Source organism: Neodiprion lecontei, chromosome 1, assembly GCF_021901455.1.
Source record: "Neodiprion lecontei isolate iyNeoLeco1 chromosome 1, iyNeoLeco1.1, whole genome shotgun sequence".
NCBI lineage: Eukaryota > Metazoa > Arthropoda > Insecta > Hymenoptera > Diprionidae > Neodiprion > Neodiprion lecontei.
Window position 1 is genome coordinate 395,851 of NC_060260.1, and position 14,509 is coordinate 410,359.

The 14,509-nt window shown below is 38.0% G+C and overlaps 4 protein-coding genes across 6 annotated transcripts; 2 read left to right on the plus strand and 2 right to left on the minus strand.

Moving 5' to 3' along the window:
- Positions 1-1,353: 1,353 nt before the first annotated feature.
- On the minus strand, positions 1,354-3,912 carry LOC107220642 (BTB/POZ domain-containing protein 17). 2 transcript variants are annotated; one of them, XM_015659322.2, is made up of 4 exons: positions 3,777-3,912; positions 3,132-3,240; positions 2,877-3,017; positions 1,354-2,767 (listed from the first exon to the last, which is right to left on the minus strand). In XM_015659322.2, exons 2-4 carry the CDS (start codon positions 3,225-3,227, stop codon positions 1,508-1,510), a joined length of 1,497 nt encoding a protein of 498 aa, XP_015514808.1. In that variant the 5' UTR covers positions 3,228-3,240; positions 3,777-3,912; the 3' UTR covers positions 1,354-1,507. The 2 variants fall into 2 exon arrangements, with proteins under 2 accessions (XP_015514808.1, XP_015514802.1); XM_015659316.2 differs by lacking the exon at positions 3,777-3,912 and having other exon boundaries at positions 3,132-3,370.
- A 272-nt stretch (positions 3,913-4,184) lies between these two features.
- LOC107220662 (alpha-(1,3)-fucosyltransferase 10) lies at positions 4,185-6,571 on the plus strand. Its single transcript, XM_015659342.2, has 7 exons — positions 4,185-4,333; positions 4,459-4,504; positions 4,591-4,718; positions 4,820-5,039; positions 5,117-5,306; positions 5,564-5,741; positions 5,839-6,571. The coding sequence occupies exons 1-7, from the start codon at positions 4,265-4,267 to the stop codon at positions 6,331-6,333; spliced, it is 1,326 nt and encodes a 441-aa protein (XP_015514828.2). The 5' UTR covers positions 4,185-4,264; the 3' UTR covers positions 6,334-6,571.
- Positions 6,572-6,831: 260 nt separating this feature from the next.
- Positions 6,832-8,315, plus strand: LOC107220672 (MICOS complex subunit MIC19). 2 transcript variants are annotated; one of them, XM_015659359.2, is made up of 3 exons: positions 6,832-7,041; positions 7,255-7,658; positions 8,018-8,315. In XM_015659359.2, exons 2-3 carry the CDS (start codon positions 7,262-7,264, stop codon positions 8,191-8,193), a joined length of 573 nt encoding a protein of 190 aa, XP_015514845.1. In that variant the 5' UTR covers positions 6,832-7,041; positions 7,255-7,261; the 3' UTR covers positions 8,194-8,315. The 2 variants fall into 2 exon arrangements, with proteins under 2 accessions (XP_015514845.1, XP_046588853.1); XM_046732897.1 differs by having other exon boundaries at positions 7,260-7,658.
- A 121-nt stretch (positions 8,316-8,436) lies between these two features.
- LOC107220421 lies at positions 8,437-14,136 on the minus strand. Its single transcript, XM_015659018.2, has 2 exons — positions 13,933-14,136; positions 8,437-13,485 (listed from the first exon to the last, which is right to left on the minus strand). Exons 1-2 carry the CDS (start codon positions 14,115-14,117, stop codon positions 8,604-8,606), a joined length of 5,067 nt encoding a protein of 1,688 aa, XP_015514504.2. The 5' UTR covers positions 14,118-14,136; the 3' UTR covers positions 8,437-8,603.
- Between the last annotated feature and the right edge of the window lie 373 nt (positions 14,137-14,509).

Consider the following 14,509-nt stretch of genomic DNA (forward strand, 5'->3'; position numbering starts at 1 on the left):
AAGCAGAGCCTGTGATTCACGATTGCGCGTGCTGCAGGATCTTTTGGATAAAATGTTCCGCTACCATCGTATTTGTCAGCAAGGTATTGCAAAATTGCGTTGCTAAAAATGAAGTGATCGAAATGATATCCACTGGTTATATCAGTTGTCACAGAACCGGATAGTTATTTCAAGATTGGTAATAATATGCATGTATGTACCTTTCTCCAATTGTGAGATCTTCGTCTATTAACACTGGTATTTCCTTTTGAGGATTCAACTGTACAGACCAGAAAATAAACCTGTTTCTTAATAAACAGTATGAAAAAATTTGGTAATATGAGAATGTTATATATATACTTTTTCAAAATCAGCCGTCATGTGTTCACCTCGTCCAAAATCTACATTGACCAATTCGTAATCAATCTTCAGTGCTTTCAGAGCTTGTCTGCAAGCAAGAGACGGTGGCCCATCCGAAACTGAATACAACTTCATATTTTGATTACGAAGCTAAAGTCAAACACTGATATTACTCTGGTAATCAAGAAAAATTTCACTCGATTATTTTTATCCAGAGATGTTCAGCAATGTTTTTATCCAGATAAAATACTCACGAAATATTGTAGAATGTATGCCAACTCCGCTTGCAATCTGTGATACTAGCTTCACTAGCGTCGTCTGGGTGTATAAGAGTAACACGTCTCCTAACAACTTTCACTTCACTTGATATATAGTTCTCTTCACTGATTGTGAATTGAGGTCAACAACAATCAGAAAGAATTGAATGCATACTCCTTGCAGAACTGTAATACTGATTTTACACTACATATGCAATGAATAGCAGGTTTTAAATTTGTACTATAGATCAAACAATTAGATTTTTAATAATGGGGTTTTTATTTTACGACCAAACAATATTTTATTCGTGAAATATAATATTAACAAGGTAAATAATCACGAGACTATTACAATATACGTAACTGTATATTACAGTTTTAATTCAGAGTTTGTGTCACATATGAGTATAGCAAGGCTACGGATTGTACTAAACACCACATCGTTTCTTTACGAAAATTCAGTGGTATTTTCAAAGATACGTTCCATAATTTCAAGTAGTATGCGATTACGGTTGAAAAGAATTCTGACAGAAGAAGCCAAACATGATAAATGTTTGCATATCTGTGGAGTGATTTGCTAAATTTTATTCTTGGAAAAGACTATGGGAAATAATTATCTTCCCAGTACAAAATATTCGTTTGTACATAGATATATACATGCACTATTGGCTATTAGCATAACAATTATGTTTAAAAAGTTCTTTTACCAATCTTTTCAAATCATTTTCATGAATAGTTATTTTATGTAACGAATAAAACATCACTCCGAGAGAATCGCGTGACTCCTGTATCATTCGTATTAGCCACAAATTACTGCAAACCTGAAGATAATACGTACTCGCAATAAATATAATTGAAACAACATAAAATTGTCAGTCGATCGAGATTACTTCATTCGATTTTCTCTGGAATCAATTAGCAGGAGATATGACAATGTGTAGTTTGAGCATATCCTTATTGGGACCAACAAGAAATGGGGAAATAACATTTCCAGCCGTTGCTTGTTGGGGATTAAGTTCTTCAAACGGCAACAGATGATCTAAATTAAGAACTCTGTCGTCCTTACTAAATCGATGAATAACCTCAGTCACTCTGGCTATGTGTTCCACACTGTCTTGTAGACCATAGAACAAAACCCCTATTTTTACTCGCATGTCAGATTCACCGTTTGGTGGTGGCTCTCTGCACGTCAGGGACAGTCTTACTGACCTCATCACATATTCCGGCACTTCAACATTACCCTGCCAAACTATTAGGCAAAACTTTTTGAACCACACACCTTTTGGGTAAATGTCCACAACCCATTCACAGGTTCGATCTCCGGCACATTCAGCTAAATAAGAATGACTGGAAAATACCAATGTTCTTGTATGGTAAGAAGGTAAGCTACGAAAGTTTTCTATTGTGAGCAACGAACTGCACGTATCTATCGTGTAAAGCCTAGGCTCAAAAAGTAATCCGCCGTCTTCTTCAGTTCTAATCACTTCATCTACCCTCTCTTGTTGACCAGAATGGAAGGACATTCCGATAGCCATCCTCTCAACGAAGAATTCCTTGTACTTTTTTGTCAGTGGTGAAAGCAACAATTTTGCCAACTGTCTAGGTGACATCATTGGGAATCTGACGCAGGACATGACTGCAACAACAATCTGTTCCACGGTTATTTCTAGATCTGACGGAAGTAGCTCAGTTTTCAAACGATTGGCTTGGTGATTCAGCCAAGACTCTAAGCATTCGTACAGGGTCATTTCGTCTCTGATAACCAAGCTACTCTGGTGAAGCAGAGAGACAAGAACATCTGGTTCAAAATTTCCAAAATCAGCGGTTTTTGAAACCAATTCAAAGTTCCATTTAATGAAATTCTGGCAGGATTGAGCAACCGCGTGATGCCCACAGTTTGTAGTGTACTGTAGCCAAGAAACAAGTGTGCCATGAGTAGCAGCTGCAAGGATATGGCTTTGCATGTAGTTTATGCAGAGTGAAATTAGATCCCTAACATTATACTTATCGGCAAGAGACAGTATGGGCAGAACTGTGCCATAATTAATTCGTATTTGACCCGTATAAAAGTAGCGTAAAAATTCACTGAATATTGTAGCACACTGCGGTGTCTCTTGCAATGTGACTCTGCTCTCTTGCGATTCTGTCCATTGTGGGCTCATCAGCATTACCTGAAACAATTAACATGGCGCGAGCAGTTAGATTCGCTGTAAAAAAAAAAAAAAAAATAAAGATGACCAAGTTCCAAACATTTGCAGATATAACAGGGCAATCATTTACCTGAAACACATCGCTGGAGGCACAAAGTATCAAACGATGAGCTGGATACTCGACACCATTGACTACCAAACAAATATCATTCATCAGTCGTTCGGCATACAGTGTTGCAATTTTCAACAGTACCGTACTCGAATTATCAACCTGAAATGAGACAATGCCAGAAAATAATTACAAGCTGGGCGCTAATAAAAAAGGATCCTTTCATTTTACATATATGCACGTAACATGCTTTCTTATTAGGTAAGTGATACATACCTCAATGGAACCTGAATTTTCTGGCTCTCCGATAGGACTCGGCCTTGATCCAGAAGCTTTGCCTTCCTTGTTCTCCATGTCAGAAGCCCCCGTCATCCGTCTGACCGCACTACCAGAAATTATATCCTTGATCAATGGTATGGAGAAAAATAAGGACATACTTTGCGGACGATGTAGGTCTATCGGCAACGTCCTTCAAAACTTTTGTTACTGCATTTTTTTTCGATCAAAGTCTATGCCCGAGTAAGACGAAACAGCCTTCATAACTGTTGACAATTATAGGCGGGCATACATGTTTCGAAAAATGACTGTACAAGAAGCACAATGCAGAATCACTGGTTGAAATCACTTTGGTACACAATATCTCATTCAAGGTTCAATGATAAACAGTGATAAACCTGAACACACGAATGTCAGGAACTCGAGCAGCATAGCCCAAGAACAGCGTTGACAACATAACCTCACTTGCAACGGTTAGCAGAGCCGCGCTCAGGAACAGATTTGTTGCAGAATTCGGGAATTACGTGTTTGTTCATTCTTGTATTATCGAAAGACCGCATCGAAGCGGTAACTGGTATGATCTTGGTACGATCCAAGGGTGACCGTTAGACTTCAAACACGGTTAATTAATCAGCGTCGTCTTACCAAAAAATCCAGCGCTGGGCGCCGGCGTCACTCAACTGGTGTCAACAGAACCAGTCTAAAACATGCTGGTAACGATACCAATGTCGTCCTGTGAATTATTCGATTCTAAGCAGGGATACAGAGTACAGCGAAATAAGAAATACCGTCGTCAGTTTGTTGGGCATATTTCTATTTTAGGAAAAACAGTTTAACTTCCGGCTATTTTTAAAACTTTTTAAATTTAAACAAATCTTTAGTTGTAGGTACTTCTGTGGTGCTGTACTACTGGCTCAAACTTTTTTCGAGCCAATCAGCAGTCTTTTTCGTTATCTGTACACACGTTATATTTATCATACATTTATTGTTCATACTAATATTCTATAGGTTGTTCTGCCCATGCCGGACATCCTCTGTCTGAAGCAGATAGATACTTGGAGGTATCCTCAACCATTGTCGTACGCACAAGCGTTGGCACAAGCAACTACAACCCGGTGTAACTCTTGTGAAAAATGGCATGCTATTTGAGAAAATGTCTTTGGGTAACGCTCGCTGCAAGCAGTATATTCATTATTTCTCAGGTAAACTAATTATGCATGTATTTTATTATAGTTCTCAAGGAATTTTCATTAGTAAAATGTTAAGAATCTTTTCAAGATCAATATTTATAAATAATAAGTATAAAATATTTTCATTTCTGCCACAGTTTTGGCTTATGCGCATCTACGAGGGTTATGAAATACCATTCGAAGGTAATGATTTATATAAGTAAATTAGCATATTTTTGTTAATATTATCGTAGCATATCCATTAAAATGGTTCATAATTCTAATCTCAGATATCAAGGTTCCAGTGATACTGTGGTGGACACCTTTCACAGGTAATCAGGGCCGATTGGAACACTGTGGTCAAGTCAAGTGTTATTTCACACAGAATCGAACCTTTGTATCGCACAATTTCCTCAGCGTGAGTCAAACCATACTAGCCTTTGAAAAAAATGGATCGTATTTTACCTTGTAAAAATCGCTCAATATTTTTCATCATTAATTGATTTGGCTCATTTTCAGAGCATTTTATTTTATGGTAGTAATATTGAATTTGACGAATTACCTTTGCCACGGAGAGGTAGTATTGACTGGGGACTACTGCACGAAGAATCACCTAGAAATATTCCCATGCTAACATCGGAAACTGCTCTTGCTTTATTCAATCACTCAGCAACTTTTAGTCGGTTTAGTGATGTGCCATTGACTTTGGTTGATTTAGACAGTGAAGAAGACTTGATAGGTACAACTCTTGAATTAAGTGTAAAAGATTGTGTTTTGAAGATTACCAAATGTCAATATTAATTAAAAATTTTATAGGGACAAAATATTTTGTACCATTAGAGGAAAAAAGTAAATTAATAAGGGAGAAAGGACTCGCACCATTGCTGTACATTCAATCAGATTGTAATACAGCAAGCATGAGAGATTCATACGTTAAGGAACTCATGGAGTATATTTCCATTGATTCTTATGGAGCATGTTTAAATAATAAAAAACTCCCAGAAAGGTAAGTTTAAGATCCTACTCATTGATGAGGTAAGCACCGTTCACCAAGCTCTTTATCCTCCAAGATTAATACTCGTTGATTATAGTTGTGGACTTTCATATCATACAAGCCAGCAGCAAGTTGTCTGAAAAATAGAATCTTGATACTTTGATGATACTTTTCTAATTTCCACCATAAACAATTCAAAGAGTACATTCAGACTACCAATCGGTAGTTGGGACATCTGCCTTACGTGACAATGTTCTTCGTTTGTTCAGGTTGAGACTAGACCATGTGAGCTCCTTAAGAGACAGTGAATTTCTTTCCTTGACAGCTCAGTACAAATTTACGCTAGCCTTTGAAAATGCAGTTTGTGATGATTACATCACTGAAAAATTATGGAGACCGCTGATGGTTGGATCAATACCGGTATACTACGGCTCGCAATCTTTCAAGGTAGTAAAATGTTCAAATCTTAGAACAGTTTTCTGTCTAACATGTAAACATATTCTTCAACGTATTTATGTACTTTATTTCTAAACTTCATTTGCAGGATTGGCTACCAAATAAAAATTCAGCTATATCCGTGAGAGACTTTGCAGGGCCCAAGGAACTTGCAAATTTCTTGCTCCTCCTGACAACAGATGAGTCACGCTATAGCGAGTATATCTCGCACAAGATATCTAGAAATTTAAATGAACGAATAACAAATCCTCGTCTTCGGAATGCTCTAAGCAATCGGGAAAAAGATGTACCGAATGAATTTGGAAATTACGTCCGGTCATTTGAATGTCTAGTCTGTCAAAGATCATTCGATAAATTAGAGAAACGGAATTCTTATATTGTCAATAAGGTTCACTACAATTGCCCGCTACCTGTGAATCCGCTGACCAATACAGTAGATAAAAGCAATTTTTGGGTGGATGAATTCATTATTGGTAGATGCAAAGCAAAATTATTGGCTCAACTAGTCTTGCGTAATATAAGCATTGATCGACAGAGTTTTGATGAACAATTGTCAACATTTGATCCAGAAAGAGATTGCTGAGATAAAAATATTGTTCTTAATTACGGTATATTTACTTTGAATTCTATGTAAAAAAAACAGAATAACCGTATTTACTTTGCTTCGGCACTTTTCTACGGAGCTCATCAAAATTACACAGATGTTGCCAGGGTACCACTTCTATTCAGTTAAAAGTCTAGTAGATGTGGAAAAGATTGAATTGAGCGATTCAATATGAAAGTTTTCACAATCAGTGGCGAAATCGATCGAGTGAACCTCACCGCAAATTGGAAAAAACAATTTAGTAAATGACAATGTACATTAAAATTAGACAGGGCACATGAATTGGATGAGTAATACACTGAATCCTCGATTTCATCCACTGCACACGACAGATCTTGATGCGTCCCTCTACCTAATTGTAAGCTATCCTGATTCCCCGCATCGCACGCAACTGAGCTTGTACGTCGGTAGAGGGTGTTGCATCAAATCAGGTTCGTGGCACAGCGCATTGAAAGAAGAAGTCACACGAAGTGCACGCGAGGTCTCGTCTGTCGAAACCATCTCGTAACTCGCAATCAGAATACCGTTTTTTAGTGGCTAGTCGGTGTATGCAGTGAACTTGGCAATTTGCATTAATTAAAACTTGGACCTAGAAAGTAGTACTTGAAAAAGAGTTCCGACGACGACAGATAAATTCTGAATTTATATAACTTCATCCACATAAATTGTTGCCCGCGTTGAAAGACGGTAATTGGATAGTACTGAGTATAAACTTATAATAGATACTGGGGAAATCCTATCGTTAGTTTAGGGAAAATACGGTGAACCACATCGAAAAAAATCTCTTCTAATACCGTCCCCAGGGTCTCCAGTAACCTACGTTAGAAAAACAAAATCCTAATTTATAGAGGTTAAAAGTTATATTTATCAAGTTTTAAGCAGGATATTTTCCTGTGGTAGTCTAGTCATGGGATCAGGTCAAAGTGCCAGAAAGCTAACCATTTCAAACGATGAGGTAGTCGGAGTGATTCAAGTGTCAAACGCAGTTGTCCAGCGACTTCAGGGTGCCGAGGATGAAATTGGATCCAAGGACGTAAGGGATGCTCAGCCATCCAATCTGATGTCACTGCCCAGTGGGGTTCCAATCCTCCCTGGTCAGGGAGCTCCGTCGAATGGAGTGGCAGTTTATCATTATCCAGAATATACTATATCAGCTCTTGAAATCCAACAGCAGAAAGAGGAAGAACTCAAGAGCCAGGATCAGTACTGGCAGCGACGTCTTCAAAACTTGGAAAAAAATCATGAAAAAATTGATACTATCATGGAAACTGAGTACAAGAAAGCAGTCGACGAGTTTACAGATGGTAATTGAACAGCAGATTTGCACACTGCTGGGTTGGAAAAGGTGTTATTTTCCTAAAGATGTCATTCTTCACTCTTAATTGAAATTTTAAATCAAATGTATAAAATCACTGCAACAACCTTGGTAGAATTGCAAGACGTGATTACTAACATCTAAGGCTATTCACAAGCCAACATTGATCACAGATCTCATTTTTTGTGCTCCCATCACTTGCTGAAGAAACGCATCTGGAAAATTCTCCACAATTAAATTGTGCTTTGAATCTGTTATTATTATACTTCTCAAAACTATTCTCCGGCCAAAGTTGCTGTAGAAGTTTCAATCGTTTTCATTTTACTCACCTGATTACGTGACTTGTAGGTAAAAAGGCTCCGTCAACCAAATTGCCGAGACCTCCCTGCACTGAGAATAGCACCGAAGTACTAAAATGCTATCAAGAAAATCCCAAGGAAATATTAAAGTGCTCCACTTTGGTTGAAAAATTTTCCAACTGCGTGGATCAACGTCGTGCAAAAATCATCGCTGCTCGATGCTGAGATATGTCATGAACTTAGCAGTTTATTAATTTTACTTTCCTTTGTTGGAGTTTGAATGTTTAGTTTTCAACAGATTGTACAGCAGTTGGTATGAATAAAATATTTATTGTTCACATTGCAAACCTAGGCCAATTTTCTTAACATTGCAAAATTTAGCGTGATATGATCTCAATTAAGTGGACAGCGTTATTTGGGTTGGATTTTTGATTGAAAAGCACCGCTATGGATTGCCCATAATTAGACCTAGAAAATTATCAAAACTTACTCTTTAAATTCTGCATAAACCTAGCATATTGTAAATATACATGATTGCTCTGAAACTTACAAGAAATGAACCATCTTCAAAACAATGCGCAATTCTTAATACACAGAATGTGAATTTTAAAAAATTTTACACACGCTATAATAATTTAGTAAAATTCTGTCATCTGCGCAATTCTATCATAAAGAATTATTCTAGCAGAAGGAAATTCCGCAAGTAAATCTTTCCATGCATCTTTATGCAAGCTCATGATGTCAGTTACTGTCAGTGCAATGACGTCGTTGAAATGAGGAAGAGCTGTAGTTACACCTTGTTTGACTCCAAGAATACTTCCGAGCCCTCTCATACTGGGCTTAGCCTTGTCGAAAACTTGAACTTTTCCAGAGTGTATAAAATACATTGTATGGTCGACATCGCCAGCTTGAACAATGTAATTTTTTGGAAAATAAACACAGCGCTTCATCCTAGCTGTGAGCTGATACAGGAAATCTTCGTGCAATCCATGAAATATTTCGGATTCGGTTAGTAAGTAGCCGTATATGTCAAACATAATTTGATTTTGTAAGAAATTGGGCATGCTCAAGATCATGCTGGGCATCCATGCCCCTTGTTGTCTCAGCCACTGCTGCAAACAGTATTCCCATATTCGTTGCAGTAAGATAGGAGAGAGAGATTTACTTTCCATAAATGAATAGAGCCTTTGAACTTGGATTTCAAAATTCGTGAATGTATATTGAGCAAAGTGAATGAATGTAGCCAAAGTTGTCAGTAAATTCAATGCCATTACTTGATAAACTAGTATCAAAAATATCGTTACCAGTACTTCTGGTATTGTGGTCGGCTGAACGTCATGAGATCCAACTGAGGTCAGTAGATCGAAATTATACTGATAAGCTAGAAGCATAGCCTGGAACCTCGAGGTGACGAGGCGCTCCTCGTGATTTGGTGGGATGTTATGTTTACATCCTGATTCGTGACATGCAATCAATATCCACAGACAAACACCCATGTGAACAAACAAGATAGTTGTTGCGCAAAGAAACATGCTACGTTTCACTGGATTTATGTACAACTGCCGTTGGTGCTCGGTTTGAAAATGATATATGTGATATAATCTGAGGAGTCGATTTAACTTCAGAACTGTAAGAAGTCTAGCCTTCACTCGGGATTCGTCCACGGAATACGCTAATACTTCGAATGGAATACAGCACAGCAGGTCTAGCCAAAATAAGTTCCATTTGACAAAGTATTTTTTTACCATCTGCTTGTAATTATTGATGGAAGCATTTAAATTTTCGTCAGCAAAATTTGTGTGAAAGCCAACGAATATCTTGATAAAGAAACAAAAGTCACAGGTGTAAATCAGGGAATTAACAGGCATGGTTAAAACTTGCAAAGCGATTTGAGATGTCACTAGATACACGCTAATCATTGATACAGGGACACATATAATCCAGTGCAGATGTTTGTGCCATCTCGACTTTGTTGAAATACAAATCAGCCCATGACAGGTTTTATTGTGGGATCTTACTTTCTTCTCCATATTCTCCAAGTTTGACGCTGCTGAAACTATATCCACAAACTCTGCATCCATTGCCGTGGCACGAGATAGTCTTTCCTGTATAACGGGAAAGTGATCCAGTACGTTATAAAATTCTTCAGCCGATATAACAAATAGGGAAGTATGGCCAGATGCCATCATTTGCATTGTGTGTCTCACAGGCTTTTTTCTCATGAACGAACCAAAAATACCGCCAGGACCAAGTGAGCAGATTAAAGTGTCATCAGCTGCCAAAATATCGACGAGTCCGCTCTTGATAATGTAAATGTTACCTTGGACCTCATTGCGTTGAATAATTGGCGTATCTTTGCGGTAGCATGTGTTTTCGACTCGACAGGCCAGTAATCTTGTTGCGCTAAAATCCTGATCTTTGAGTAGATTAACTTTGGCCAACGCTGGGCCATGCAGTTCGACTGCCACCTCTTCATGAAGCTGGGAGGGTAAAGTTTTAAAGAGCTTCTTCCAGTTCAATCCTTTGGAGCACTTCCAACGGTGTTCTACCTCCTCGATAGATAGCAGTATTAATACTGAAGAAACGTCCTCGTTTCTCAAATATCTGAGCATCGCTTGCATCTCTTGACGGTAATCCGCGAGACTAAGATCACCTCCAACTTTGTTGGAGGTAATCTGGGCAATCATCAACCACCATGCAGGTATCAATGTCATGCAAACTAGCATGATGACGATCATTTCTAGAGTTGTTACCACTAATATTACCCCATTACCACAACGAAACATAAAAGTAGAGTGAAAATACACAGATATCAAGTAGACTGATAAAGGATCGTTATATTGTTTAAATTGGGACATTGAAAACCAGGAGTACGAAGTACATTCAATGTTACGATACACACCGTTATCATGTAGAAATTCACAGTTGTACAGCATATTGGCACACGACAAAGCATTCAACATAACTCCAGCTGTCAGTAAAAACCGAAAGTAAGCCACACATGTGTGACTATGCTTGATATCATCCTTTACTGTGGCAAATCTACCAAAGATTCGAAAAAGTAAAAGCGGTCGTGTGATTAAGTAAAACCAGGCCTTTGTCAAATGGGTATTTTGACTACCGAATGTATTTTGTAATCCAAATAATTCCAGCGGTGTACTCATTATAATATCTGTAATGAAGCTAGTGGTCATGTAGTGCAATGTGGTCCAGAGAGGATGAGTGACGATAATGCCGTTTACGTTGTAGTAAGAAACGTGCAAGCGAAGATAAATATCTACAAACCCTACAACGTCAAACATGTAACCGGCTAAACGTGCATGAGGATATGGTATTAGTGATGTGAAGAACTTTGGATAAAATAATGCGCTTAGAAAGCATACGACTTCGCGAAATTCTTCCCAATGCCGGAAGTTTTTTCCGTGCGGATTTATGCCACGTCGTAACATTAAATAACGAATAAAAGAAAACATTCCTATCCTTTTGAACGGTGCCATATAATCCGAGATGATTGCTTTTTCGTCTAAATTTGTCCAATTTGGGTACCTGGTTATTTTGTTGCTCCCTCTTCTTGCGCTCAAGTTTTCTATAGTCTTACCAGTGAAATAACTGTAGTCGATGGCATTCTCAAATTGGGCTTTGAACTCAGGAAACATGTTGAGGGTATTCCAGAAATCAGTTCGCTGTATTGATATGATCTCACACGTTGTTATGGTATGTATATCAGCCAGATTATTAGTATCATGCAGAAATTCAACGACCAGTACCATTGATCCAGGGCCAACGATTTCGCTTCTGTCCCTATCCACATCGCTTGGTAACGCAGAAACGACTTGGCAGTATCCATTTCGTATCACATACATAGCTGTGGTTTTTAACCCAGCTTGGGCGATCATTGTATCTTTCGTAAGGAGAAATACCTTTGCCTTTTTAGCTAATATTTCCAAAAAACTTTCGTCTCCTTGATAAAATATGGGCACAGCTCTCAAAGTTTTCATGATGTTGTGAATAATTATTTTATCATACAGATCTTGACATACGTTGGTTAACAATCTTTTGTTGTCATTCCTATTCGATTTCTTATATTCCCACTGCGTGCCGAGATGATCTCGAACGCGCGTTGAAATGTCCGATGAGTTTCCATGAAGTTTTAAAAATCGAGTGACCAACTTGAGGTGCTCTGTAGCAGAATTTTTACTCTCGTAATAAATTATGTGTGTCGCTCCCAATTCAGCGCAAAAGTAAACGTACATAATTAAACTTAATATTATTACTCCATCCAATTCTAAAATCTCCCAATTGTTTCTAGGCATCAATTTAGATACACCCAAACTTGTTAGAGTATTGAATATATAGTACATAGTAGTTATTAAAGGATTGTAGAACAATTCTTTTTTACCATAAGTTTCTTCTTCGTGTTTGGTGTAATAACCAATCCACGAATCTACACCACATCCTCTTAAGCGACAACTGCCGCAGTACGTTGCAGTCGCCAGCCAATATGCAGCAATCGCGTACGTAAAAACTGACCTACACGATTTCAACAATTCTATGTTGGTTTCTGAATGTTCTTCCAGTTTCAGTATGTACTTATATAATCTATAAATCGTCAAGAGTCTGTTGATTCTGTAAGCCGAATACGAGTAATAAGGTACGTCTTCAGCAGCAGAATGTGTTCCGAATGTCATCATAAACAATTCTATCGGTAATGTAACAATAATGTCGATGATGAAAGACAGTGTCTGTAGTCGTAGTCTCAGTAAATGTCCAATGTCGACTATTCGGAGTCGATTCTCCAGCTTCACCGCAGTGGAAGCTTGTATAAATATATCAATACTTTTGGTTATGACAAACATAGTATCCAATAATAGGAGCCAATTGGGGAAAGTTAGAGTGAATGTTATATAGTATGGATACAACAAAATAATGACAACGGACACAAAGGCATTAAATTTTTCCCACCAGTTGAGAAAATTTGATTCTGGTTCAAGAATACACGGGCAGTTCATTGTCAAGCATACGGCATTTGACATTAATTCTACTCTTTCACTCAGAGCTAATAATTCAAGGTATCGCGAAGTCCTTGTTCCATCGATTGGTATTAAATCTATTGATAAGTGATTGTTACCATATTTCGATGCCTCTTCAATTACGTGCCATTGCGTTTTCATCCAACTTATTCCATTATGTTCTGATATATTTTTATAACGTCGTACCTGCCCGTGTTTCAGTCTATTTAGGTTTTCAGCAATCACAGTGCGTGCGGTTCGTTTATGGTGAAGATGAGCTGCTACTTTGGGATACAAATTCAATAGCCTGTAAAGACTCGTCGCATCCAATATGTGCACTTCAGAATGAGTTGCAGTACGAATATCTGCTCGACACGTCGAGGGTATGAGTAGTTTTCCTTCACCTAATATACTCCCACTTGATAATGACAATATCGGAGTTTCCGCATCGTCTTCAGTCAATACTTGCAAAACGCCGGAAGCTATGTAGATCATTTTTGCTGAGTATCTGTGAACAGAATAAATTGTTGAGGCAGGGTAACAATTTTACCACTCAGATTATCAATCGCAAGTTCTGTACAGATCTCGACCATCAAGGCTGATATCCTTTGCTTTGTGTCGCTATATGAGCTACTATTATTTGATTCATGATTGGTTCTATTTATGTAATGACCGTAAGCAAACATTTTGTATTTGTATTCCTCAGTTCAGTTACAAGCTGACATAACATCCTATACGTTTTCGACGTTTATTACACTAAGCAGTTTAGAAATCTGTTTTTGTGAAAAAAATAAATAAAAAAATATGACTCTGAATCAAATTCACGTACACAGCGATTCATTCTGAAGTCGAGGCATTGAAGGTAGCGGCGATCTCGAGCCTTAACTTTCTGTTCCAATGTTTGGCAATGCCACTTATTTCATGGTGAAACTATTTTTATGAACCCACTACTAACCTGTTTACCCGAAACACATATTCACCCGGAAGAAAATATTGATGTCTCATTGTACAGCTAAGGGCACGTTTAAAAGCTATATCTTGGCTGCGAAAAAGCTGTGAATGTCGTAGCATTTCCCAGTGAAGATCAAGTTGAACCGAACGACGCAAAGGGCCAGGTAGCGCATGGAAGAATTCTGGCATTTCTCTAATTCCAGCTCTATTTTTTAGCAGTGTCAAGTGGTACAGATTCAGCTGATTTCTCAGATATCCCGATACACCCCAAGATTTAACAAAGTCTGCCTCGGACCTAACATCATAATTTCAAGTCATAATTGATTAAACTGAATTGTTCGATTGCAAAGTTTAGAAATGCGGACATAGAACAATAAAGTACCTTCGGTACTACTTACTTTATTTCCAACATGAATGTAAGGTGTCTCCACATGTTTCTCCTAAAAATGCTGACTAGGAAAGCGTAGAATATGGATTTCATTAAAAACCCAGAGACCATAGCAAAACTGAAAAAACACCACTCTCTAGGTACAGTGGCTGAAATGTTTCCCCGAGCATTGTTCCAACTAACAGACATCATA

Excerpts from the sequence above, each read along its gene's own strand:
- LOC107220642 (XM_015659316.2), bottom strand. The coding sequence starts at position 3,290 with ATGTCCTTATTTTTCTCCATACCATTGATCAAGGATATAATTTCTGGT. Across the intron at positions 3,018-3,131 it reads AAAATTCAGGTTCCATTGAG|GTTGATAATTCGAGTACGGT; the intron begins GTATGTATCACT and ends GTCTCATTTCAG. Across the intron at positions 2,768-2,876 it reads CCTCCAGCGATGTGTTTCAG|GTAATGCTGATGAGCCCACA; the intron begins GTAAATGATTGC and ends TAATTGTTTCAG.
- LOC107220662 (XM_015659342.2), top strand. The coding sequence starts at position 4,265 with ATGGCATGCTATTTGAGAAAATGTCTTTGGGTAACGCTCGCTGCAAGC. Across the intron at positions 4,334-4,458 it reads GTATATTCATTATTTCTCAG|TTTTGGCTTATGCGCATCTA; the intron begins GTAAACTAATTA and ends TTTCTGCCACAG. Across the intron at positions 4,719-4,819 it reads TATCGCACAATTTCCTCAGC|AGCATTTTATTTTATGGTAG; the intron begins GTGAGTCAAACC and ends GCTCATTTTCAG.
- LOC107220672 (XM_015659359.2), top strand. The coding sequence starts at position 7,262 with ATGGGATCAGGTCAAAGTGCCAGAAAGCTAACCATTTCAAACGATGAG. Across the intron at positions 7,659-8,017 it reads AGTCGACGAGTTTACAGATG|GTAAAAAGGCTCCGTCAACC; the intron begins GTAATTGAACAG and ends CGTGACTTGTAG.
- LOC107220421 (XM_015659018.2), bottom strand. The coding sequence starts at position 14,117 with ATGCCAGAATTCTTCCATGCGCTACCTGGCCCTTTGCGTCGTTCGGTT. Across the intron at positions 13,486-13,932 it reads TATGTGTTTCGGGTAAACAG|ATACTCAGCAAAAATGATCT; the intron begins GTTAGTAGTGGG and ends TTCTGTTCACAG.